At 42.0% G+C, this 27,595-nt stretch overlaps 1 protein-coding gene across 1 annotated transcript; it reads left to right on the forward strand.

Moving 5' to 3' along the window:
* Positions 1-21,333: 21,333 nt before the first annotated feature.
* Positions 21,334-25,985, forward strand: LOC147852422 (putative receptor-like serine/threonine-protein kinase At5g57670). The gene is made up of 11 exons (XM_087334287.1): positions 21,334-21,622; positions 21,919-22,022; positions 22,120-22,232; positions 22,333-22,463; positions 22,559-23,104; positions 23,311-23,565; positions 23,776-23,933; positions 24,012-24,091; positions 24,600-24,735; positions 25,140-25,292; positions 25,653-25,985. Exons 1-11 carry the CDS (start codon positions 21,361-21,363, stop codon positions 25,836-25,838), a joined length of 2,124 nt encoding a protein of 707 aa, XP_087190413.1. The 5' UTR covers positions 21,334-21,360; the 3' UTR covers positions 25,839-25,985.
* The last annotated feature ends 1,610 nt before the right edge of the window (positions 25,986-27,595 follow it).

Below are 27,595 nucleotides of genomic sequence, written 5' to 3' on the forward strand. Positions count from 1 at the left end.
TCTTTAACTACCTAGTAGTCGAGGCTGCTACTAGACTTCCGGTTACTGCTGGATCCGGCTAACTTCTGCTCTAACTGTCGAATCCTCAATGCTAGAAGATCTTCTCTACTTATCTCATCTTGCCATGGCAATGCAAACCATGAAAGAATACTTTGTTCCACTGGCATTATCGGCTTCTGTCCGAATATGAGCTCTGCCGACACGTATCCCGTCACCGTGCTATGAGTAGTCCTGTTAGCCCATAGTGCAAATGGTAATAGACGCGGCCATTCTCCTATTTTCCCATGGCAAGCTTTCACTAGAGCCTTCACAATCGGTCCATGGCCACGTTCCACTTTCCCATTTGCTTCCGGATTATATGTCGTGGTAAGAGATAATTTGATTCCCATCCTAGAGAAGAATTCTCTAGCTTCATTGGCGTCTAGCTCGGCTCTATTAGCCACTATCTCGCCAACGCATCCATATCTGCAAATAACATCTTCAAGAAGGAATCTGCATACTGATGATGTCTCCTTAGTTCTCAATGCTCGCCCTTCAACTTGATTGGTAAGATCCTCTCTCGCGAGCACAAGATACTTCATCTGCCATCGCCCCATTGGCATCATTATGATGTCCACCATCCACTTGTAATGCATAGCCAACAGGTAAGTCAAATGAAGTTTATCTCGATGGCGAACATTCAAAAACATCTGGCATTCCTTACATGTTTCCACATAAGCTACATATTTGTAGATGCTCGGCCACCAATATTTCTCCTTAAGCTTCGTGAATGTAGCCCATATTCCTCGATGGCCTGCAAAAACACTATCATGAAATTCGGACATTAGTTTTTGCCGGTCTTCCAGCTTGCAGACAACTCTCATCGGAGTCCCATTCTTCTTTTTTGCATGCCTCCAAAGAGCTCCTTAAGGAAATACTTGTATGCCTTCTTCCGAATTCGGTGGAAGTCTTCCATTTACCATGATTCATCTTTTTGGAGAGAATTCAAGTATTTCCCAATCTCCACGAATTCACCTTCGTAGTCCTCTTCTATGAAAGTAGTCAGCACCCGAGCATAGGAACTTGTAAAGAAATCCAAGCCAACATCCTCTTCATCAGAATGTTGATCTTCCTCTCCGTCGTATCTCACTCGTGATAGCATGTCTGCAACGACATTACGCTTCCCAGCTACATGACGGATCTCCGGGTTGAGTGATTTGATATATGCAATCCAACACAACATGGCAATATCTGGTGTATTACAACTAGATATCATACCCAAAATTGGTAGGCAATTTGTCTCAATTATGACTTCTGCTCCAATAAGGTAGTCACGATCAAACTTGATCACCGAAACGATTCCCCATAGCTCCCTCTTCACTTGGGCATACCTTCTTTGCCTATCACTTAACACTTTCACGCCAAACCAAATTGCATATCGGTTGCAATCTTCGTCTTCTTGGTTGATAACCATCCGATTCCGGTTGGACTAGTATCCACGGTCACGAAAATGGGCTTCCCGTCTGAATAGTCCGCCTTCCGTAATGCAGGTGCCTCCATCAATAATTTCTTCAGCCTTCGTATGGCAATAGTATGCTCGCTCGTCCATTTGAACCGTCGCTTCTTCTTTAGTAGACCGTATAATGGCTCAGCAATGTGGGCATAGTGTGGAATCCAAATATGATAAAACGTGCATGCTCCAAGGAACCTTTGAACCTCCGTTTGGGTTACGCATTCTTCTTTCATGTCATGAATCGCATTCACCTTGGATGGCGAAGGCTTCCGACTGTATGCTCCACACAAGTGGCCTACCACCAAGATTTTTGGTTGCCCGAATGCGGATTTTTCTCCCGAAAATGTCAAATTTGCATCTTCGAGCCTTTGGAGCACCTTCTCGCAATCTTTCATATGATCCACGACAAACTTTCTGCATCCGTCCTTATCTTTCGATTCATCCTTCTCCTTTTCCGAACATCCTTTTATCGGAATATCATCCAAGAATGGCATCGTGATAACCGGGATGCAATCCTTCAAGACCTTGTTCATGGCATTCACCATATTAGCCACCGAGTTCATTGCACATTGAGGTAAGGTACACATCCGCACAAGCCCGATCGGAGTCCTCATGGTTGTAATGTCATGACTGTCGACTGCCAACTGGAATTGATCGTACCCAGAGTAGAGATCGCCAATGGAGTAGATGGACCGGCCCACAAACGCCTCGGCAAATTCATCCACACTCGGACCGATTCCAGCATTCCGAATTGTCACTTGTTGACGGGTTGAAGATCTTGCATGAATCGTAACGATCCATTCTTCTTCGGCAACGTGAACCATCTATTAGAATAAGGAGCTTTCAACGGTTCCAACATTCCCATATTCACCTTCTCCTTTAAGAGCTCGATCAGCTTCGGTAGGTGTGCTCTCGGAACTAGTATCGGTTTCAAATTCCAAGGCACATGCAGCACCGTGAAGATCACCATCGGTTCTACCATCCTTGGATTAGCACAACCGATTTCTTGTGGGAAAAATGTGAAAGCCTTCCCATGTCTTTCAAGCATTCCACGGAACATTTGCTCCTCTTCAGGGAGGAGGAAATCTTCCCTTCCAACTCATAGCTTTCCTTTTGTCTCTTCAGTGAAGACGTAACCTATTGTCTTTGGATTCCTTAAGCTTGGATCTTTTGCAACTTCCTTCATCTTTTGCCAGCTATCTTCCGGTAGCAAAATTGCAACTGGCTTGATCTTCCTATCCACCGTTTTGTATTTTGTGTTGACTTCAGCTTCCTCCATCAAGATGCCTCGATGATATTCATCGATGATAGCGTACATGTTGACAGAGTTAACCAAAATCACATGTTGATCGCGAGGATAACTCAAGTCCACGACTTCCTCGATTTCACCGATGGTGTCGTTAAATGAGGATTCCTCCAGAATATGAGACACGAATTCTTCTTCTTCGATTATGCTTTCTTCTTTCAGCACCTTCTCGAAGTCTTGTATCTGACGCTTATCCTTCTTGTTGATTAGTGTTAGTTTGCATGTGCCACTAGGTGTGACGCATGTTGCTTCTCCTTGCAATCCACGCGCTCTGCTTCCTTGTGGGGACTTATTATTGCTTAGACTATTTGTGCCCCATGCTTCAATAGTCCTCTTTAAAAATTCGAGGATTCGCCTCCAAGGCTATCTCAGTTCCTTTCGTGATTAGCTCGCACCATCAGGAATTGAACAGATCTTTTACTATCAATATTCTTGACTCGCGCGAAGGCTGCTCCATTATCGAACACCTTGGTCTCCATCCGGGACGATGTTATATATGGTTGTCCTAGGATGACAGGATGCGAAGCTGAGTCTTGCACGAAGAAGTGTTGATCAATCTCCACATCCCCGATCGTGACTTTAACATTGGGGCAAGCTCCGTACAAGTCCTCTGTAGCCTTTGTCGTCGCTTGAATCTTCCATCCATGGTTTGTATTAATCGGCCACCTTCCTTTCTTGTAGAACTCGGTTGACATGAGGTTGATCTCTGAGCCATGGTCAATCAAGGCTACCATGGTCTCTTTCTTCTCCCCCGATCTTCACCGGCGTCTCCGTTGTCGCTCTTGCCCAATGAGGTCGAGAGTAATGGCTATCCGCCACCACTTCTTCTTCCTCCTCCTTTTCCAATCTTGCCATGGTTATGGCACTTGTTTTGACCTCCTCTTCATCAGATTGTTGCCGCTTCCGCTTAATAAGGTCCACAATAGTATTGGGGAACTCCTTCGTGATCCCAAGTATGACAGTCTAAAACCTTCTCCTCAAGGACCTTCTGCAAGTCAGTTGTTTGTTCGATGTCTGACCTTAGCTTGTAAGTCGGTGCTGCTCATTCTTTTCCTTTCTTCGTTGATTCTTCGACTTCCATCCGAGCAAGTTGGCTCAATCCACCAGGCTTCATGCTTGTCTCTCCAACCTCTTTTCGTGGGATAGGTTGGGCTTGCCCTTCTTTCCCTGCGTTCCTCATGTTGGGATGCTTTGATGTGCCATCTTCTTCACCGGTTCTTTTCCTCTTCTCTTCGACAAGAGCTTCATAGTTGTCGCACACTACCTCCGCAAAGTTTGTGTTATCGTCAACTGGATCTGACCATCCTGTAACTCGTCGCACATTCCAATCAGCAATTTTTAGATCCTCCGAATCGATTTTGCCTTTTTTCTCGTACTTGAAAACCGTTGGCCAAAACCCAGCACCTGACTTGATCGTCTTTAGATTCTCTTTTCCAACTCGTATCTCGGCTGATGTGGCATAGTGCATAGCTTCCACATGACTTGCATCTTCCTCTTCTACAATCTTTTTCAGCCCACCTCTTCCGAAGTTCACTTGTAGTGGCTTCCGGGTCTCGCTTGAGTGGATCATGTTGTCATCCAAATAGACGACATTCTTGCGAATCGTGTCTTGCAAGTCAGCGCATTCCCTTCGTGAGTGCTCGATGCTATCACACCACACACATCTAAACGCTTATTTTCCCTTGGGCCCCCATCGACCTAAGTTGGCTAGTGGTACCGCTTCAAACTTCTTGGAGATCTCTTCAATTATAGAGTCATCCATCGCTTTCTTGTCAAAATTGTTGATCGGCTTGCTAGGCTCGACCATCACAAGTGCCTTCCTCCTCCACGATTGTGGATTCTCCATATTAGTTTCCTCTTGCCATTGTCGACGCTTATCAAGATGGCTACAAACCTTCTTGACTTCTGCCCAATCCGCTACCAAGCCATTGGGTTGTGTTTCGTCCTCCAAAAAACTGCCCAATTCTCGTTGGTCTTTCGTATCCACCGCTTTCAGGAGATACCGCTTTCAAGAATTAGCAGGACTTTATCTCCATTGAGAACTCGTTGATCAGCACTCGGACATCGATTGTACTTTTGGTCGAATTCCGCATATACTCCCGACACACACATATTCTTCCCTTTCTTCTCGATCCAAATCATTAGTGTATGTCGAGTCATCATGTATTCTGCAAGAAGCGCCTTTTCGAACTTCGCCCAAGTTGTGTGCTCGTTTTGGATCTCCATGATGCTCTCACGGATCCCTGGTTCCACCACACGTTTAAAGCTAGATATTTGTTTGAAATCATTGACATCCCTCTGCTGCAACTCGTTCCGATAGGTAGCAAGGGAATCTGTGATGTTCTTGCCACCAAACCGTCCAGCTATCTCCACTGTTTGATCAACAGCTTTGTCGATTTAAGCCTCCCGATCTCTCACCTTCAGCATGTATTCCATGACGGACACCAATGTCATAGACACGATGGAATGTAGGGGGTTGAAACTTGAACCCATGACCTCTTGGTCTTATTGGGCAACCTTACCAATTGAGCTACATTCCATCTATGCATTATTGTATTGTATAAGTTTCAACTTATTACACTATAAGTTAATCACTATAACTTTCAAGAAACTTCTAGAGAATGCATAAACATGCACTCTCCAGAAGTTTCCATGCATTCTCTAGATGTTTCCTAGCTTACATGCATACCACCACATTCATGTATAAATACTTCGTTGCACCTTGATTACAATCAAGGTGAACAACACTAGTTACGAAAGCATAATTTAGTTCTCGCTCTTTTGTCTACCCTCTCTCTCTCTCTTGTTCTCTTGTCTATGCTCCTCTCTATCTATATATCTACCTTTCTCACTTTGTTAATATTGAGCTCACCTACTTTTCCTTGCCCTCGTCTACGTCCATGACAGTTTGTTCACCTTCCCTTCTTGTTACCATGTCCGACTCGGCCTTAAACCAAGTAATGGCAGCCTTGGAGCAACTTCAATTAGAAAATGATAGCCTTCGTCAGTCATTGCGAGAGCTTCAAAATAGCACAGCCAACAATCCTTCACCCGTTGAGCCTCACCTTCCGTCAGCATCTAACCCAACCCCTTCCTCTTCCCATTCATATGTCCTCGAACCTAACGTCAACCTACCTGACAAATTCAACGGCTCGAGGGCGCATCTTCGTGGATTCATCAATCAAATTCGGCATATCATCCACTTACAACCCCAACGTTATGCTAGTGATTTCTCTCGAGTCGGCCTCGTTGGCAGCCTTCTCTCTAGGCCGGCACAAGCGTGGTTTGCACATTGATCGAGACCTCATCACCCCTCCTAGACAACTTTCCTGCCTTCCTTGCGGAGCTTGAAGCCACATTCAGAGAGACAGATCGGCGACGAACGGGACTCATGAAACTCTATTCCTTAAAACAAGGATCTCACCCAGCTTCCGTTTATGCTTCAGAGTTTCGTCAAATCATGTGCGATGTCAACTGGGATGAGCAAGCTTTATGCGACCAGTTTCGTCGAGGCCTCCGAAATGATATCAAGACTCTTCTCTTAAACTTTCCGAAGCCCACATTATTGTCCCAGGTAATCTCCCAAGCCGTTCAATGTGATAATCATCTTTTTGAGCTTCGACAAGAGGAACGGGGGACTCAAGGTTTTCCATCTTCCTCCCGCAATGCTCCACTCACAAGGCCATATATATCAGTTTCGCCAAGCACGCCACGGCTACCATCTTCCAATAATGCTCATACCCCGATGGAGGTCGATCCCCGTACCCCAATGGAGATCGACCATGCTGGTTCCAACCATTAACCGATGCCCAATGGCAACATCGACGTGACAATGGCCTCTGCCTCTATTGTGGTACCCCCGGCCATGTCATGCGCCACTGCCCGATGCGCGGCCCTTGTCATCAATCCCACCATGCACGTCTTGTAGAGGTTTCTCGACAACAAGAAAATGACCGTGCACGTCTTGCGGGGGTTTTTGGACAACAGGAAAACGAGCAAGTTCAGCTGCAATAGGAGCCATGCCACTTGACACTTTCCATGGCCCTAGTTCTTCGTGCTCCTACAATTCCATCACGCCAACAGGAGGTTTTATTTTGCAAGTAAGTCTTTGTTTTGGGTCTATTTCAATAAAATCCCATGCCTTGCTCGACTTTGGTGCATCTACTTGTTTCATCGATATCGCATTCGTCCAAGCACATAAAATCCCAACCGTCTGCACAACATAACCCATATTTGTTGAAGCTATCAACGGACGGGTTCTCTCTTCAAGGGCGGTTACCAAAGCCACTGTCCTGTTGGTATTTCAAGTTGGGTTCCACCAGGAGGTATTAACATTCTACCTCATTGCAACCCCTCGTCATCCGATTGTTTTAGGGCTCTCCAAGTTGGAAACACACAATCTGATGGTGGATTGGTGTAACCGCTCCATCACTTTTCCACAAACACCAGTGCGGACCCTTTCCACAAACATTGTTACTAGTGTGGGGGTTGCTTTCAACTTGGGTGCACATTCTTCTCATTTCAAGTCAGCTTCCAATGTTGCCGATTCTAGCGTGGTCACTTCCGTGCCCGTTGTGTCACAAGACATCCCTACTCCTGTCACCAATTTTCCCGCAAGATATAGCGATTTTTTGGACGTGTTCGAAATGCGAAATATAAACCGACTGCCAGCACATCGCCCCTATGATTGCCCAATCGAACTCCAAGATGATGCACACCCACCATTTGGGCCCATCTATGGGCTATCTAAACCCAAACTTGAGGCCCTTTGCACATATCTCGATGAAAACCTCGCCAAGGGCATCATTCAACCCTCCAAATCACCAACTGGAGCCCATATCTTATTTGTCACAAAGAAGGACGGCTCATTACGCCTATGTGTGGATTATCGAGGTCTCAACAAAATTACGAGACATAATCGTTACCCCTTGCCTTTAATTCCAACACTTCTTGACCGACTTCAAACCGGGCGTATCTTCTCCAAAATCGACCTTCGGGGAGCCTACAATCTGGTGCGTATCAAGCCAGGAGACGAGTAGGAAAACACCCTTTCGAACACGCTATGGACATTTCGAGTACAAGGTGATGCCTTTTGGTCTCACCAACGCCCCTGCGGTCTTTCAACACATTATGAACAATATATTTCGGGAATATCTCGATCACTTCATGGTGATCTACCTTGATGACATTTTAGTTTTTTCTTCCAACATAGAGGAGCACACCCGACATGTCCGATTGGTCCTATCCAAAATTCGGGAACATGGACTTTACGCCAAAGGTGAGAAATGTGAATTCAATCGGACCTCTATTGAATTCCTAGGCTATGTGACTTCACCCTCCGGGATCACAATGGATGCACGCAAGGTATCGGCAATCACCGATTGACCTGTCCCTACTCGGCTGAAAGAGGTACAATCATTTCTTGGTTTTGCAAATTTCTATCGACGATTTATCAATGGTTTTACATCTTTACTACAACCTGTAATCATCCTTACGAGAAAAGATACTCCATTTCTTTGAACCTATGCGGCACAACGTGCTTTTGATGCCCTCAAGGCAACTTTTCTAATAGCCCCGGTGTTGGTCTACCCCGATCCCACAAGGCCCTTCCAAGTCGAAACCAATGCCTCCAACTTTGCCATTGGAGATGTCTTGTCCCAACCAGACGATGAGGGCACACTACATCTTGTTGCCTTCTACTCTCGGAAGTTTACCACCTCGGAAATCAATTATCCAATCCACGACAAGAAGCTGGCAACAATCATATCTTCCTTCACCAAATGGTGACCCTATTTAGCTGGGGCCCAACATCGCATCCAGGTGCTAACCGACCTCAAAAATCTAATTTACTTCACCACCAGTCGTACATTGAATCGGCGGCAAGCCTTTTCTCGCCGACTACGACTTTGAGATCTTGAATCGACCCGGAGTTCAACATGGGAAAGTTGACGCCCTCTCTCGGCAACCTCATTTTGCATTGCGCCCAGGAGATGATGCATATTCACAACAATCCCATAGTTTGATGTGGCCTGATCAACTTCAGATGTTCACCACCTGCATGTTACATGATGATTCTTTGCTCAACGAGATCGCCACGACAACAGTGTCAGACCCATTCGCCAAAGAAATCATGGGCCGCAAGCTCATATCTCAACCAATTTACAACCCGGGATGGGTTACTATATCGTAATCATCTCTTGTACGTTCCCGAATGATCATGTCGTACACGGGTTCTACAAAACTGTCATGATGATCCTCTTGCCAGCCACTTTGGGATTACGAAAACCCTGGAATTGCTATCTCGTGGGTTTTGGTGGCCCCAACCTTGGAAATTTGTCAAGAAATTTATCAAGACATGTGATGTATGTGCTCATCCCCATCGGCCATATGATCTTCTCCACCCGCTCCCCATTCCACGTCGACCATGGGTCTCACTATCCATGGACTTTATCACCGACTTGCCTCTGGTTGGTGGACATGACACGGTGCTAGTCATTGTCGACCGGTTTTCGAAAATGGCTCAATGTTTTCTATGTTCCAAAACAATTTCCAGGGAAGAGACAACTAATCTTTTTCTTCAAAATGTTGTTTGATTACACAGCTTACCCGAGGATATCACCTCTAATCGAGGTTCTCAGTTCATTTCCCACTTTTGGCGACAACTTCTACAAACATTCGGGACTTCTGTCAACTTGTCCTCAACATACCATCCTCAAACTGATGGACAAATGGAGCGAGTCAACCAAATCCTAGAATAATACCTTCAGTGTACCGTGAGCTACCAACAGGAGGATTGGGTGGACTTCCTTACAATGGCGGAATTTGCTTACAATAATAGTATCCATGCTTCGACTAAGGTTTCCCCCTTCTTTGCAAACTATGGATTTCACCCTCGTTTCAGCATTTCCATACTTGCAACTTCGGTCAATCCTTCGGTAGAGACGCGTGCCCGCGCTTTACACGATGTCCATCGTGTCCTCTCCTTGGAGATCCGTGTTGCTCGTGACCACTATAAAGATCAAGCGAACCGACATCGCTTAGCTGCACTGACGTTTGCAAGCGGGGACATGGTTTGGCTGTTACGTCGTCACATCGCCACCACACGTCCTTGTGCGAATTTGGACTACAAAAGACTAGGCCCCTTTCGTATCATCAAGCGGATCAACCCAATCGCCTTCCGGTTAGCACTTCCTCCAACATTCAAGATTCACCATGTTTTTCACATTTCCCTCCTTGAACTCTACCATCCTTCTCAAATTCCAGGATGACACCCTCCTCCACCACCAACCTGAGGTTGACCAAATCCTCGACTCTCGATATCGTCGTCGACAGCTCCAATATTTGGTCTTATGGAAAGGTTACTCCATTTCGGACGCCACATGGGAACCAGTTACACATTTACAAAATGCTCCGGAGGCCATTCGCAATTTTCATTAACGATACCCACATAAACTAGGTACGAGTCCCGGGAAGCAACCTTAGAGGGAGGATAATGTCATAGACACAATGGAATATAGGGGGTTGAACCCATGACCTCTTGGTCTTATAGGGCAACCTTACCAATTAAGCTACATTCCATCCATGCATTATTGTATTGTATAAGTTTCAACTTATTACATTGTAAGTTAATCACTAGAACTTTCAAGAAACTTCTAGAGAATGCATAGACAACCACTCTCTAGAAGTTTCCATGCATTCTCTAGATGTTTCCTAGCTTACATGCGTACCACCACATTCTTGTATAAATACTTTGGTGCACCTTTATTGTACCACAAGACGTGCACGGTCGTTTTCTTGTTGTCGAGAAACCTCTGCAAGACGTCCACGGTGGGATTGATGACGAGGGTCGCGCATTGGGCAATGGCGGATGACATGGCCGGGGGTACCACAATAGAGGCAGAGGCCATTGTCACGTTGATGTTGCCGATTCCATTGTGGCCGATTCGAGCGTGGTCACCTCCATGCCTGTTGTGTCACATGACGTCCCTACTCTTGTCACCAATTTGCCCGCAAGATATTGCGATTTTTTGGACATGTTCGAAAAGCGAAATGCAGACCGGTGTCGTGAAGACTTTCGGCAACGGTATGAAAATTGTGTGCAACGAACGAAATCGAGAAGGTGTGATGTGGACGTGTGAAAGGGCTGAAGGCCACACGCAGATGCTAGCATGTTGTAAATAGGATTGAAATGAGAATCATAAAAGAAAAGCTAGATGTAAAGTTAAACATGTGCACGTGTGATGTGCATTCAATTGTAAATATAAAAATAAGACTAAAGCGTAGTAACATAGGGGTGGAAGCAAGGCTTGAACCTTGCACCTCCAAAATAGGAGACAAATTAACTTACCACTAGAATTTGTATATTTTCTTTTTCATATTCAGTATTTTGTAGGAAGCAAACAAATTGGGCACAAAACCATGGTTTTAGCCCATGGTTTTAGCCCGTGGTTTTAACCCATGGTTTCAGCTAGTGGTTTTAGTCCATGGTTTTTGCATGGAGAGACCTATAAACGCCTATAGTTCGGCTTGTGTAAGGGAGGCAAGTGATGTAAGTAAAAAAAAAGAAATTTTTAATCAAAGATCGGAGTTATCCTAATGGTGATGTATCTTGTCTCGTAAAACTAAAGTCAAGGGTTTAATCTCTATCTCAATCTCTCTCTCTCTCTCTTCATCCATCTATCTATCTTCAATAATTTCTCGCTTACGCTACTAAAAACATCGAATCCTTCCAGTCCAAGACCCCGGTGGTCCCACTTCATTTTGTGAACACGCGAGGATTTCCTCGACACCGATTTCCGGCACATCGCCCCTATGATAGCCCAATCGAACTCCAAGATGGCGCACACCCGCCATTTGGGCCCATCTATGGGCTATCTAAACCCAAACTTGAGGCCCTTCGCACATATCTCGATGAAAACCTTGTCAAGGGCATCATTCAACCCTCCAAATCACCGGCTAGAGCCCCAATCTTATTTTTCAAGAAGAAGGACGGCTCATTACGCCTATGTGTGGATTATTGGGGTCTCAACAAAATTATGGTATGTAATCGTTACCCCTTGCCTTTAATTCCAACACTTCTTGACCGACTTCAAACCGGGCGTATCTTCTCCAAAATCGACCTTCGGGGAGCCTACAATCTGGTGCGTATCAAGCCAGGAGACAAGTGGAAAACGCCCTTTCGAACACGCTATGGACATTTCGAGTACAAGGTGATGCCTTTTGGTCTCACCAACACCCCTGCGGTCTTTCAACACATGATGAACGATATATTTCGGGAGTATCTCGATCACTTCGTGGTGATTTACCTTGACGACATTTTAGTTTTTTCTTCCAACATAGAGGAGCACACCTGACACATCTGATTGGTCCTATCCAAACTTCGGGAACATGGACTTTACACCAAAAGTGAGAAATGTGAATTCGATCGGACCTCTATTGAATTCCTAGGCTATGTGATTTCACCCTCCGGGATCACAATAGATGCATGCAAGGTAGCGGCAATCACCAATTGGCCTATCCCTACTCAATTTTTTCCATGTTCGAAAACCATTTCCGGGGAAGAGACAACTAATCTTTTTCTTCAAAATGTTGTTCGATTACACGGCTTACCCGAGGATATCACCTCTAATCGAGGTTCTCAGTTCATTTCCCACTTTTGGTGACGACTTCTACAAACATTCGGAACTTCTGTCAACTTGTCCTCAACATACCATCCTCAAACTGATGGACAAATGGAGTGAGTCAACCAAATCCTTGAACAGTACCTTCGGTGTACCGTGAGCTACCTACAGGAGGATTGGGTGGACTTCCTTGCAATGGAGGAATTTGCTTACAATAATAGTATCCATGCTTCGACTAAGGTTTCCCCCTTCTTTGCAAACTATGGATTTCACCCTCGTTTCAGCATTTCCATACCTACAACTTCGGTCAAACTTTCGGCAGATATGCGTGCCCGCACTTTACACGATGTCCTTGTGCAATCGGGGACATGGTTTTGTTGTTACGTCGTCACATCGCTACCACGCGTCCTTGTGCAAAATTGGACTACAAAAGACTAGGCCCCTTTCGTATCATCGAGCGGATCAACCTAGTCACCTTCCGGTTAGCACTTCCTCCAACATTCAGGATTCACGATGTTTTTCACGTTTCCCTCCTCGAACTCTACCATCTTTCTCGAATTCCAAGATGACACCCGCCTCCACCGCCACCTGTGGAATTGTCAACGGGCAAAGAATATGAGGTTGACCAAATCCTCGACTCTCGTTATTGTCGTCGACAGCTCCAATATTTGGTCTTATGGAAAGGTTACCCCATTTCGGACACCACATGGGAACCAGTTACACATTTACAAAATGCTCCAGAGGCCATTTGCGATTTTCATCAACCGCGAGTCCTAGGAGGCAGCCTTAGAGGGAGGATAATGTCATAGACACGATGGAATGTAGGGGGTTGAACCCATGACCTCTTAGTGTTATTGGGCAACCTTACCAATTGAGCTACATTCCATCTATACATTATTGTATTGTATAAGTTTCAACTTATTACATTGTAAGTTAATCACTAGAACTTTCAAGAAACTTCTAGAGAATGCATAGACATGCACTCTCTAGAAGTTTCCATGCATTCTCTAGATTTTTCCTAGCTTACATGCATACCACCACATTCTTGTATAAATACTTCGGTGCACCTTCATTACAATCAAGGTGAACAACACTAGTTATGAAAGCATAATTTAGTTTTCGCTCTTTTGTCTACCCTCTCTCTCTCTTGTTCTCTTATCTATGCTCCTCTCTATCTATATATCTATATTTCTCTCTTTGTTAATATTGAGCTCACCTACTTGTCGTTGCCCTCGTCTACGTCTGTGACAACCATGGCTTTTGTCAATTCCATCCGGTCGCTAGTTCCCGGCTTCGTTGCCAGGTTCGTCCGGTTATTGGGTCCGTTTGATTGCCGGTTGCCGGGTCCACCCAGTCGCCGGTTGTTGGATCTACTCGGTGGCCGGTTGCCATTTGTCGGTTCCGTATGGTCTCCAGTTTCCAACTCACGTCCAATTTCCGGTTGCTAGTTCCACGATTGCCAGCTCTGTCCAATTTCCGGTTGTTGGCTCATTCCGGTTTCTGATTACCGGTTCCTTAGCCACATTTGTCCATGTAGACAAATTGGTCCAAGTCAAACTATTCATTTTGTGTTGTCAACATAGATAAAAACTAATGGTTTTCAATCTGGTTATATAGCTGGATGCTAAAGTTTCCTATCTATGTGGGATATCTTAAAATTCTAGTATTTCCTCATCCTCTTAAGCTTCACAGTTACATAACTTAATATGTAGTTATCCATTTTATATGTAGTAAAATGCATTCGGAAACTCTTGAAGGCATTCATCTTTCTATAACAAGCCATTAAGATAATATAATAATTATTTCATTATTTTTTTACATAGTGTGTGAATAATCACACGACATCGACGCTTGAATAAAGTGACGATCAAGAATTCATATCCATTGCCCCGGGCGGACGATCTAATTGATCGTCTCCAAGGAGCTCGGTATTTTACAAAACTTGATCTCCGTATAGGCTACCATCAAATTCGTATAAGTGAGGATGATGTTCCTAAAACGGCATTTCGTACGCGTATGGCCATTATGAGTTTTTGGTTATGCCTTTCTGTTTGATCAATGCTCCGGCCACATTTCAACAAGAAATGAATGACATTTTCCGAGAACAACTTGGAAAATTTGTCATTATTTTCTTGGATGATATTCTAGTTTATAGTCATACATTAGAAGAACATGCTAAACATGTCTGCTTTGTTTTACAAACATTGCGCGACAAACAATTCTACGCGAAGATCTCAAAATGTGAGTTCTTCAAGAGATCAATTACTTATCTTGGACATCTCATAACTAAACGAGGAGTTGAAATTGATCCTTCTCGCATCGAGAAAATCAAACTTTGGCCCACTCTTCGGAATATTCGAGAAGTTCGATCAGTCCTTGGTTTTGTCAGGTTTTTGCGAAAATCCATTCGTAATTACTCCCAATTGACAACGTCGTTTACTGATCTTCTAAAAGGTGAAATGCGTAAGTCTACAAAATGTATTGTGTGGAATGCTACACTAGACCTCTCCTTTGAGGAACTCAAGGACCTAGTGTGCAAGGCTCCTTCGCTTCTTTTGCCTAATCCTTCAAAACCTTTTGAGGTTGAAACCGATGCAAGCGATATGCTATAGGTGTTGTCTTATATCAACATGGTAAACCAATAGCATTCGAGAGTAAGAAATTTGATTCTGCTCAATGTCGGTATACGGTTCAAGAAAAGGAATTATTTGCAATTACACATGCGCTCAAAACAAGGCGCCATTATCTTTATGGAAATCATTTTTTGGTAACTACGGACCACGAGTCCTTGAAATATTTTGGTGACCAACAAGACCTGAAAGGTCGTAAGGCACGATGGGCTGATCTCATCCAGGACTTTGATTTTTCCATACGATATCATAAAGGTTCCATGAACATTGTCGTTGATGCATTAACTCGCATTTGTGAAGTTAACATGCTTAGCTTCACTGAAATAACATTAGATCTTTATGATCACCTTCGAGGAAAGTATCATGATGACAATTATTTTGCGAAATACTGGGCAAGAGTTGAGTCTAGAACAAACACCACCACATCCTCAAAGGAATCCTTCCACATTGCTAACGGTCTGCTCTACCGTAATGGAAAGGTTTGTGTTCTAGATTTGCCTGAGGTCAAAAAAAGAATTCTTTTTAAATGCCATGATGCACCCTCAACGGGGCACCCTAGAATACATCGTACACTCGTTCTCATCTCCACGCAATTCTATTGGCCTAAGATGCATCGTGACATACATAGCTATGTGACTAAATGTCACCAATGTCAGGTTAACAAAGCCGAGCGACTTAAAGCCGCAGGACTTTTACATCCTTTGGACATTCCCAATAATAAGTGGGAAAGTATATCCATGGATTTTATTGTTAGCCTTCCTCGCACCCAAAAAGGCCATGATGCCATCTGGGTTGTGGTTGATAGACTAACTAAAATGGCTAGATTTATTGCTACTAAAACCACAGTAACAGCTCTTGAATTGGCTTACCAATTCGTTGACGAGTTATTTCGTTTTTATGGGTTACCGATGGATATTGTGAGTGATCGAGATCCAAAATTTACTAGTGACTTCTGGACGCAAGTCTTTAAGAAGTTAGAAACTACGTTGAGCATGAGCTCAACGGATCATCCTCAATCCGATGGACAAACAGAACGAGTAAATCAAATTATTGAGGACATGCTTTGAGCATACGTTGGTGCAAAACCAACAAAATGGGAATGTTATCTCCCAAATTTGGAGTTTGCTTATAACAGCTCCAAGCATACGTCGACGGGATATAGTCCTTTTATGTTGATGTATGGTTTTCAGCCATGAGCCCCGATTGATGTTAATATACATCATGATGAGTTGCAAAGTACGCAAAACTTTCTTAAGGATATGCAAGATATGTTGCATATTGCACGAGACAATATAAAAACAGCTAAAGATAGAGGGCATTTTTACGCCGATCATAATAGGCAACCTCGTGTATTCAAGCCTGGACAGAAGGTATTTTTACGTGTACCTCACAATTCTAAGATATTATCTACGGGTAAGTGTGCTAAGTTAGCCCCACGGTTTTGTGGACCTTTTCAAGTCCTCAAACGCACTAGTTCATCAGCCTATTGTCTCGCTCTTCCCGATGGCGTTGAAATTCATCCAGTTTTTCATGTAAGTCTTCTAAAAGAACTTCTAGGTTCTGGCGACAATACAGTTACAACTGAAACTCTGGTTACTTCTGAAGAACTATCTTCTAAACCACATGTACCAGAAAGAATTCTCGATGTTAAAACAAAAAATCTGCGTACTAAAATAATCTGAGAATTTAAAATTAAATGGATGGATAAATCTATCAAAGATGCCACACAGGAACGCAAAAATACTCTTAGAACTAACTTCCCTAACTTTTCATTGCAAGAGTGCAATGTTTTAAAGAGGGGGAGTACGTTACGAGCATGACCATATAATATCCCGTGGTGAGAATTTACCGTAGTATTCTATACACGTGGATAAGTGTAGGGTTAAACGAGAGTGTAAAGAAGGGGAGGATTACTTTTAATCCTTGGGATTGAGACAACCCATTAGGCCAAGTGTGAACTTGCTTGGGGACCTTGGGTATCGCTATAAATATGAGGCCTAACTACCCTCATTTCATCATATCTTGACTACGTCGAGACTCTGTTTCATGGTGGGTCAATTCTTGTAGCGAGCGCACGCTAGCACCAGGTACGACTCAACGCCACGACAGTGATATGGGATGTCGATCGAGGCTCCAGTCCGTCTCGATCCCTTCGCTTGGGGGTGGTCGGGTGGATCGGCACCCTTCTTTCTCTCTCTCCTTTCTATCTATCTATCTTTTATCCTTATCATATGCTTACTTTAGATCATAACTCTAACACACTAGAACGCAATCAAGCATGTGTTTAGATATCTAGTGGGCACAAAAGACCTTGGCATCCTATTCGGCCCGAACGACACTTCAGGCGTAGTCGGATACATCGACTCGGACTTTGTTGGCTGCGTGGAAAGTCGAAAGTCAACAACCGGATACTGCTTCAAACTTGGCAATGGAGCAATTTCATGGAAATCAAAACTTCAGGAGTGCATTGTCACATCAACGACTGAGGCCGAATACGTAGTCACGTCCGATGCGGCGAAAGAGGACTTATGGCTCGGTTGGATGGCTTGCACGTTTTGACAAGCTGAATCCGGCTTGACTCTAGTTGTCTACAACGATAGTCAAGGCGTTATTGCTCTATCGAGAAATCCGGTCCAACACAACGCCACGAAGCACATTGACGTTCAATATCACTTTGTTCGGGGCTGCGTCATTTCAGGAAAAATCGGCCTTGAGAAGATACATACAACCGATAATGTCGCAGATGAGATGACCAAGTCTCTTTCGGTGGATCGATTTTGATCCCTTCGACACCAGATGGGTGTAACGAAGAATCAATCAGATTAAGTCGGACACTTAGGATGTTTTTGAACAATCAACTTCGATAGTTCGAAGTTCAGTCGGTCTCATTGACTCCTGCCAATTCGGCCTTCTGATTTTTCGGAGTTTTCCGACCTGAACGAAAAACCGATTTGCTCAAAAACGTTGTACTAATCTGTATTGTACACTTATTTCGATACTACAAATTTCGGATGTATACGCCCATTACGGGGGAGTGTCGAATACAGGTCTCTAATGGATGTATTCACATTTGGGACTTCTTGTACACACTAGGTTTAGGCTATTTATGTAAATAGTGAGAAGGGCAGTTGCCCTAAGTTAGTCAGTATATAAATTGACTTCGTAACCTAGTTTTGAAGTGGTTAAAAAATACAATTCATCTTGTGCTTAACGTCTCTCTCCACCTTGCATTATGGTTGTGTCTTGCTTTCTGTTGATGTTGCTTAGACTCATCAATCTACCCTGCCTGTATCTGTTTTATGATCTTCTCTCTATAAGAGTGTTGATTAGTTCCGCACTAGACGATCACGTTCCCAACAGTTACCCCTGCCAATTCGACCATACGCCGATTGACTTGTAATTATACAATTGTAACTTTAGATTAAGATTGTAATCTAGGTTTACTAGGGAGATAACCCCATATCGATGTATGTAGATAGATTAATCCTTTTATGGGGGAGTTTGTTGGGCTAAAAGTCCCACTCTACCCACCTGTATCCTAGTGTGAACACGTCCTCACAACTAGGGCTAAGTTACCCTAACTATATAAGTGAGAGAGTAAGCATTGTATATGAGGTTCGAGGGTTAATGTAACAAAGTCTTCTTTTGAGCAAATCTCTCTCTCTCTCTCTCTCTCTCTCTCTCTCTCTCTCTCTCTCTCTCTCTCTCTCTCTGTAATCTTACATATCTCCACTTGCATTGTTTGCCAGACTAATCGACAAGTCCTTAATCATCTTCTACATCAACATCTCTACATATTAGCTTCCACACATCCAAGTCATATAATTGGACTCATCGAACATAAGTGGCGGGAGTAAGCATTTCTCTATTTGTAGAGGTTGAAAAGTCATGCTAACGGTAACAATAAAGTAGATTTGTATAACAAAATAATTAATTGTTATGGTAGAGACTAATCATGCTGATAACATGTTATAGAATAGACTGATTATAAACTATTAAGCAAGATCAAAGAACGATTAGATATTAATCTAGATCACTGATCGCATATTAATATAATCTCTAGATAGAGCTCATAGGCTATGCTCTTCTATAGAATGCCAAAATGATTCAGATACATGAGTTTATGACCCACAATATGATGGGATGCATGCATACAATTACATCATGACTTGTTAGCTAAAGCTTAAGACGAAGATAGGTATAACATGACTCATTACATGCATGAGTTAATAACAATTGAAGCAAAAAAATGGTTATTGTCTACCAAAATGCCAATCAAGTTTTTGAACTATCTAATTGGCAAGATTTACAAAGTGTACCCAGTATGAGAGAGAGAGAAACAAATCATACAAATTTTATGGCCATTTGACCCTAACTTCATTCATACAAACAAGTGATATCATTAAATGATGCATATCATAAGTTGATGACGAAGGTAAGTGGATGGAAGAACGGGTTACAACTTACAAATATATGGGGTTTCCATATATGTTAATGTCATCATGGCACGTTGGTGTTTTCAATTGGTGCAACAAGCTAAGGAGCTTTACCATTGGGGGTTGCATCAATGGAATTGAAACACAGGAGGCATCAATTTCTTTCATGCTTGATCATTGAAATGGTTTGGAGGTGTATCATTTTGTGTGGATGTCATTGACTACAGTAAAACTATCTTCACTCAATTGGGGTTTTGCACATATGGAGAATAGTGGAGTGATGTCTCATGTTAAGAATTAGGTAACTAAGCAAGGGTTTATTAGTACCTAATTATGTGATTAAGTTAAGCAGAAGATTAAGTGATATGTGTGTGAGAGGAAGAGAGAGAGAAGTACACTTATGAGCAACACAAGATAGGTGATGATTAACTCTATATTAAATTAGCATCGTCAAATACAAAAATACCCACAATGAGGTATATATACAACTCATGTGCAACGATGCACATGTGTGAGTAGTGAGTAGAATATAGGTACAAGGATGTAAGTCCTATATTCAATATACTTGGTAGTGGAAGATCTTGAATGTATCCCCACTTACGTACAAGTACAAAATCCTATTTAAGGGTTTATAGTCAACACTCTTAACTAGATTCTATCTAGGTAACTACGAAATTACATGGTTGACTAATATAACTAAACTAAGTTGAGCTTGATCTCTCAACATTTCATTTCCACATAAATTTACAATATTTCATTATTTAGAATTTTTTGAATTTTAAAGATGTTCCTAAAATGTGAGAATAAGGTCTAAAAATGAAAAGATTGTTTAAAAACAAATTTTAAATTTATAAAATAAAAAGCTGCTAAACCGCGGTTTTTTATTGTTGAAACCGAACCGAACCGAACCATGAAATCGTGGCTTCGAACCAAACCGTTAAGCCACGGTTTCGCGGTTCGAACTGTTGCCGATTGTTAAAGAGAGCCAACCATGCAAGGTCACATGCAATCATAGTTTGACATTTGAATTGGTGTTTTTTTTCTTTTGCAATGAAAGGCATTCTGTGTTTACGGGAGGAGAGAGAGAGAGAGTCTCCCTCCCCCTCCCCAAGGCAAAAGTGAATTGAATGGCGCCACCCCACACACACACACACACACACACACACACACACACACAAGAAAGAAAAGAAGAAGAAAAAATGAGAGAAGAAAAAAATAAAGACATGATGTTGTGTGTGTGTGTATGTTTCCGTTGGGGGGTGGGGTGGGGGGGACTAAACACCAAAAAAGCAGAGAGCACATAAAAAAGCAACTGCTAAAGTTAGTGGCAATCAATCAATGAATACGTGTATGTACATACATATGTATGTAAGTCTAGCAGAACAAAACCCACAAATACAAATACAAATACAAATACATACTACATATGTACATATTTGAAAACCAACGAACGAACGAGAGCAGAGCCATAACTCCCCTTCATTCATTCATTAAATCTCTTCTTACTCCCCTTCTCTGCAGGAAACTTGGGAATGGATCCTCCTCTGGCGTTTCTTGAACGCCCCACTTCTCTCTCTCTCTCTCTCTCAATGCTCTTATGAAACAAACAGAGATTAACAACAGATTAATTTGAACTTGAGTGAAAGAGAGGAGAGATATGGGGTTTTGTATATGTACTTAAAGGAAATCCTAAATCGAATATCCAGAAACACTGTTGAAAGACCCAAGAGAGAAGGTCTGAGAGAAAGAAAGACAGAAACGATGGGTTTTTGGGTAGTAGAAGGAAAGCGCAAACTGAAATCCCAAAGCCAGAGGAGTTAAAAAAAAAAAAAGGACTTGCCAAACCCCCCCACCCCACCCCACCCATACGCAGAAAATGTTGTGCAACTCTAATATGAACTTCTCTCCAGACAGCATAGAAGAAGAACCTAAAATATGGGAGCATGAGAAGAAGCATGGACATACAACGATAACGAAGAAGAAGAAGGCAAAGAAGAAAAGTGTTGTCATCCCTTTCGATACTATTTTGGTAGCCTCACATCTCGGTGATTCCGAGGGTTTAGATCTTCTCTCATGGGCGATTAACGTTGCTGCTCGACCAGGGGATTCTGTTATTCTATCCCATTTCAATACGAAGTGTATGTCTTATTCTTCATTTCCTATGGTTTTTTATGCAGTTGATTGTGACATCCTTAATGGGCTTGTATGCATTTTATTGTCTCTGCACTCATCCTTTCATGATCCTTAATGAATTCGTTAATATGAGTTTGAGTGTCTTCTTATGCATCCGTTGGTGACCCTTTCGTGGGTTTCTATTGCATCCTTTGAAGGCCAATCAATTGGCTAATGTAATTATACTTCGTAATGGTTGGTTGGTCGGTCATCAATTGATGCCTTTTCACTTCCATTTAGTTTCTGCTTTGTTGTCCTCCAGGGGAGACTACTTACGGTGGAAAACTAAAACGTGAAAACATTCAGGGTCAAGAGAGCTTGAGTGCAAAATTTGCAGCATTGAAAGATGTCTGCAAGATTAAGCAGGTAATACATAGACATGGAATCGCTCCATATATATATATATATATACCAGTTTGCATTGATGCAGTTCAGTGTCTCATGAAAACGTTGTTTGGGGCAGGTGAAATTGGACTTCAAGGTGTGCAATAATTGGCTTGATATAATTCAGCAAGCTTCATCCAGTAATGCAACAATGCTTGTTGTGCGACCATCTAGTCAACGTGAGCTACTACGGTAAGAAGAAGTATGGAAGAGAAACAAATATATGTGTGCTGTAACGCACATGCAAACTTTTTCGTTTTTCATTGTATATAGAGTGGTGGTATTTCTTCAGGAACATACAAAAGATGGGTAACTCATTGGCACAGAGAATACCAGCAAGTTGCTCTGTTGCCATTGTGAAAGACTATAAGGTGCTTTTCTACAAGGAGAAAGCTTCTGACAGTAGCTGTATGGTTTCTGAAGGTGAAGCATACAATATTCTCATTGTTATAAGTATTACAAAGGATTAAACAGTTTTCCTATGGAGTAATTGTAATGGAGCATATTCGGTTTGACAGAAACTCCAAATCTATTGCATGATTGGAGGACTGAGGGATTGAACCCTGCATCCTTTTCACATAATTCAAGTCCATGCTGGGGTAGACAAGAGGAGAACGTTAAGTGTAATTTAGGCGGTAAACTATTGGCGAATGATGCTGGAGGGGGTTCTCCAAGAGGTGTTCTGGATGGATTTGGATTTTCATCAGAGTCCGACATGAGCTCACCTTCAAGTAGTCATTGCTCATTATCATATTCCCTCTCCCGAAAAGGATTGCTCTCTTGTGTTTCCTTGCAAGATGATAATCAATCCATGTGTAGAGGTAGCCCAAAGAGAAGTATGTTTATGCAACGGTCATTCACATTTCCTTCAAATAAGCATCATAAGAAGTGTCCAGGTCCATTGGATTGTAAACTAATGAGAAGCTCCTTCAAATCATACATAAATAGTCTTTGCAGCACAGAGAGCATGAGCCATGATCCATTGGCACCAGTGCCTGTGGTTGTGGATTGGAGATGCTTCTCTTATAAAGAACTCGCTATTGCAACAGATGACTTCAATTCTGGTTAGCATTTAATTTCTGCAATTTAGGGAAAACGCCATCATACCCCCAACTTGCTTGGTATTTACTACAGCAGCTCTAACTTCATTACTTACTAGATTATTCCTATGTAGTACAACTTTTACTATTGTAGAAAAGTATTACACTGAACTTATAATTTGTCTTTATTTTATGATTTAAGGCTGTATATATTGGCTGTTATGTTTCAGGGAATATGGTAGGAAAGGGAGGTCAGGCCGAGGTTTATAGGGGTATGTTGGATGATGGTAGGCTTGTTGCTGTGAAGCGACTCATACAGAAATCCTCTGGGGATGTTAAAGAGAAGGAGTTTCTCTCAGAGCTTGGCATCATTGGGCATGTGTCACATCCAAATACTGTTGCTCTCGTTGGATTTTGTGTTGAAAATGGGTTACATCTCATATTTGATTATTCATCTTATGGGAGTGTGTCAACATTATTACATGGTAAACACTAGAACTCCACCCTTGGAAATTTTTGAGCGATCAGAATAAATTTCCTGAAAATTAATGTTTATAGATGTCTGTGTGTGTGTATGTGTGTGTGTGTGCGTGTGCGTGTATGCACATGTATAGATGTATTCAATGTACATACATACATTACATATTTGTACTTGTGGAACGAATTCCATGTACTTACTTATTTATACTCTGTAGGTGGAAATGAATCTGTTTTAGAATGGTCAATTCGTTACAAAATCGCTGTTGGAACTGCTCGGGGTGTCCACTACCTTCATAGCGGTTGTCAGAGACGAATTATTCACAGGGATATAAAAGCATCCAACATCTTGTTAGGTCATGAATTTGAGCCACAAGTAAATATTTCGCCCCCTAAATTTGCTTTTAGATGTGCATTTTGAAATTCTTCTAATGATTTTAGCCTTATCATGTAGATTTCAGATTTTGGGCTAGCCAAATGGCTTCCTGGGGATTGTACCCAGTTGAGCGTTTTTCCTGTCGAGGGAACATTTGGGTAAGTTAAACACAACTTTCTATGCTAAAGCATTATCTTTAAGCATTTCCTTTCTACTTCATCTCACATCTCTAAGAACTAATTATTATGAGTGAGTTAAACAAGAATTATATGCTGAAGCACAGTGTGAAATCATCACCTGTTTACATTGTGTAAGAGACCAGAAACATCCCCACCCAATAAAATATTATGTTGTACTCATTTACGTGTTATGTATTTGATAGTGTTTAAACATCTCAGTTTAATCCTGATTTTGTAGTTTTAAATGCTGTGGTAAATGTTGTTGGCTCAAATCTAGAGTAATTCATGCTTATTATATATAATTCGTGATAACTTTAATTGTAAGATCATGAACACTAACAGTAGTTTTCTCTTAATATTATGACTTTACATGTTCCTTTCACCAATCCAATGATTCAAAACTGCACCACTCTCTTATGGCAATGGTAAAAAATGTGTATATATGTTTACTAACTCTATCGTACCTTGATGTTGGTTGATATGATAGCTATCTTGCCCCGGAGTATTTCGCGCATGGCATTGTGACTGAGAAAACTGATGTTTTTGCATTCGGTGTGTTTCTACTTGAACTAATTACAGGGCGACAGCCTATCGATGAGCATCAACACAGCCTGGTTATGTGGGTAAGCATATTATCTGAACCCCATTGCAAGCATTTCATTGATGGCAGACATCAAATTAAGAAATGAACTATCTATCCATGGCATGTCTGGCGTCATTTGTGATTATTCAATTTTGAGCAACACATTAAACTACCCCTAAGTTATTGGGAATTTCCAGAATACCTTATATTTCAAAAATCACTAGAATTCTCTCTTATAGTTCAAAGACCAAGGAGAATTCCTGATAATGTTTTGAACACAGGGTTTTCTGGTTAATTTTGATGGGCATTCTTGAAATTATCCTAAACACTGAAGGAGAATTCCTGATAATGTTTTGAACACAGGGTATTCTGGTTAATTTTGATGGGCATTCTTGAAATTATCCTAAACAATCTTTTCATCCCTTATCTGTTCTTGTTTGATAGGCAAGACCTTTGCTAGAATCCTCCGTATCACTGGAGGACCTTGCTGATCCGAGGCTTGGGAGAGCATACGATCCTCAGCAAATGCGAAGTGTTGCATCGGCAGCGAAGCTCTGTATACAATCCTCAGCTTTTTGTAGGCCTAACATGAGCCAGGTGAGCTTGATTTTGACCTCATTCTTTTCTGGGCCTCTGGCAAATGGTCTTGGACGTTTTTATTGGATAGTGTTCTATTCTAATTGATATCAGTATTCAATGTTTAATTTATTGCAATCTCCATTGCATACATATGTACTACGTACACATTCATGCATGCCACTCCATCCACGATGCATCTGTATAGTACAGCATCCAAGTGTCTATAATGTATACATCCATCCATGCAACCCCATCCTTGATGCATCTCATCTGTATAGTACAGCATCAATGTGTCTTCTAAATGTATGTATACGCCACATTCATACGTGTACTTGAGGTTATTTTAGTCATGCACATTGTTGCATCTTTATTTTGTAGGTACTGGAGTTGCTCACTGGTGGAGAAGTAGGGTTGTCCCATTGTATTGATGCACACCTCATTCAGCAATCATCTTGCTATCATGATGCATGTGAAGCAGATGAATATAGCTCGAGTAGCTATCTCAACGACTTGTCTCGTCACCGTCAAGTTGCCCTCCAATCAGAGGGACCCTTCCATCTCTGAAAAAGGGGTTTGGCCATAATGTGCATATATACTATATATGTACACTAATTAATACAATGTATAAAATATTTTGGAGCAATATATGCAGTGTCATATGACTATTATGACATGTGTAACAAATGATTTCTATATATTGCTTTTACGTCATTAGTCCATTTTTGAGTATCGTGACGGTTTTTATTTGATCGTTACAATTGATTATATGATATGTATATGTAAACAATAGTTGTGGGGATGAAAATTTGCTCTCTTATGCAATGCATGAATGTGGTACTTTCATGCTGTGTCTTGTTGACTACTTATTATCAATAGCTTTGTTGGGTTCCTCTGACTTCAATACAATTTCTTAATGTAGTCATGTGGCATGATTGTGGTCATGGAAAACAAAAATAGGCAATGATGCAAAAATGTCATCCAACATAGTTGTGGCAGTTATAACTATAGGATAATATAATTACCTTGTAGTTGTTCTTAACAAGGAATCCTTTTGTGTGTTTTGACTAACTAATATGTGGAACATGTGGATTAGTTTATTAGAACATTCGAGTATTTTTTTTATTATCATGCTACTAGTCTTTCCATTTCCATCAAGATTTGGCATAAACGTCAGATTTTAGCATAGGTGGGGGTGTTAACACATCTTGCCATTTCGTCATATCCATTTGGAAGTAGACTTGGCATTATTTTGATGTTGAAGCTTGATCAAAGTACATGGTGAGAGTGTTAATGCATAAATGCTAATGACTTTGAAAGCAATATATGTGAATAAGGCTATCAGTCTTGAAAGTTATGAACCCCATTCTTTGGTGCCAATATTGCTGATTAGAAGATCCTTTTAATAGATTCACATTGTGTGCGCTTGTGAATCTACATGCATGCGAAAATACATACGCAGTAGATGCATATGCATACATATACATATACATACACATACATACATTGAGGCAACGTATATGCGTTAGAATTGCACCAACGTTGATATAATGTCTGTCCTATGGATAGAGATATATCGTCGCTCAACCTCCTAATGTCTTACATATATATTATTCATTGTGCTGCTGCCCGACCAACAACCACTCACTACTCCTACTACTAGCGCATCTGATGATATGCATGCCTATATAGCAGCAGCAGCAGCAGCAGTAATGAGAGGGCGTAATTGAGTTGTATTTTAGATTAGGAATGTAGTAAGTTGTTGGTAAGTTACACAGTTAATTAGTTTCACACTGTCTTAATTAAATCCTTCTCCTGCTTTTGGAGAGATTGGAGAGATATTGTTGGTAAGGATAGCAGGATGGACATGTCCTCCTTCTCCTTCTCCTTCTCCTTCTCCTTCTCCTTCTCCTGCTGCTGCTGGCGACGAGCCAGGATGAGATGGTCCATGCAGGTGGCGTAGATGTGCCGAAGCGTAGGGTTCATATCCAGGGCATCATTAAACCATTTCTCCTCTTTCTCCTCCTCCTCCTCCAGAAGATTCACCAGGTCCTGATCTTCAGCACTCATCGATCTCGCTGCATGAATCCAATATTCATCATGTTCTAGCTTTTTCTGTGCCCACTGATGATCCTCATCTGACAGCTTGCTCTTCTCCACTAATGAAGCTAAGTCCATTATCTCTTCAGAGCTCCTCTCTGAATTAGCGTCCTCCTCGTTTTCTAGCTTCCTTGTCATTCCTCCATCAATGTATTGGCTATATTGGATCAAGGTTATGGGACAATCCTGTGGCCGTGGCTCCTCCGCAGTAGTTGTCACGGTGA

Source organism: Azolla caroliniana, unplaced genomic scaffold (genome assembly GCF_043228905.1).
Source record: "Azolla caroliniana isolate FFs.n. ecotype wild unplaced genomic scaffold, voAzoCaro1.0.p SCAF_18, whole genome shotgun sequence".
NCBI classification, from domain to species: Eukaryota; Viridiplantae; Streptophyta; class Polypodiopsida; order Salviniales; family Salviniaceae; genus Azolla; species Azolla caroliniana.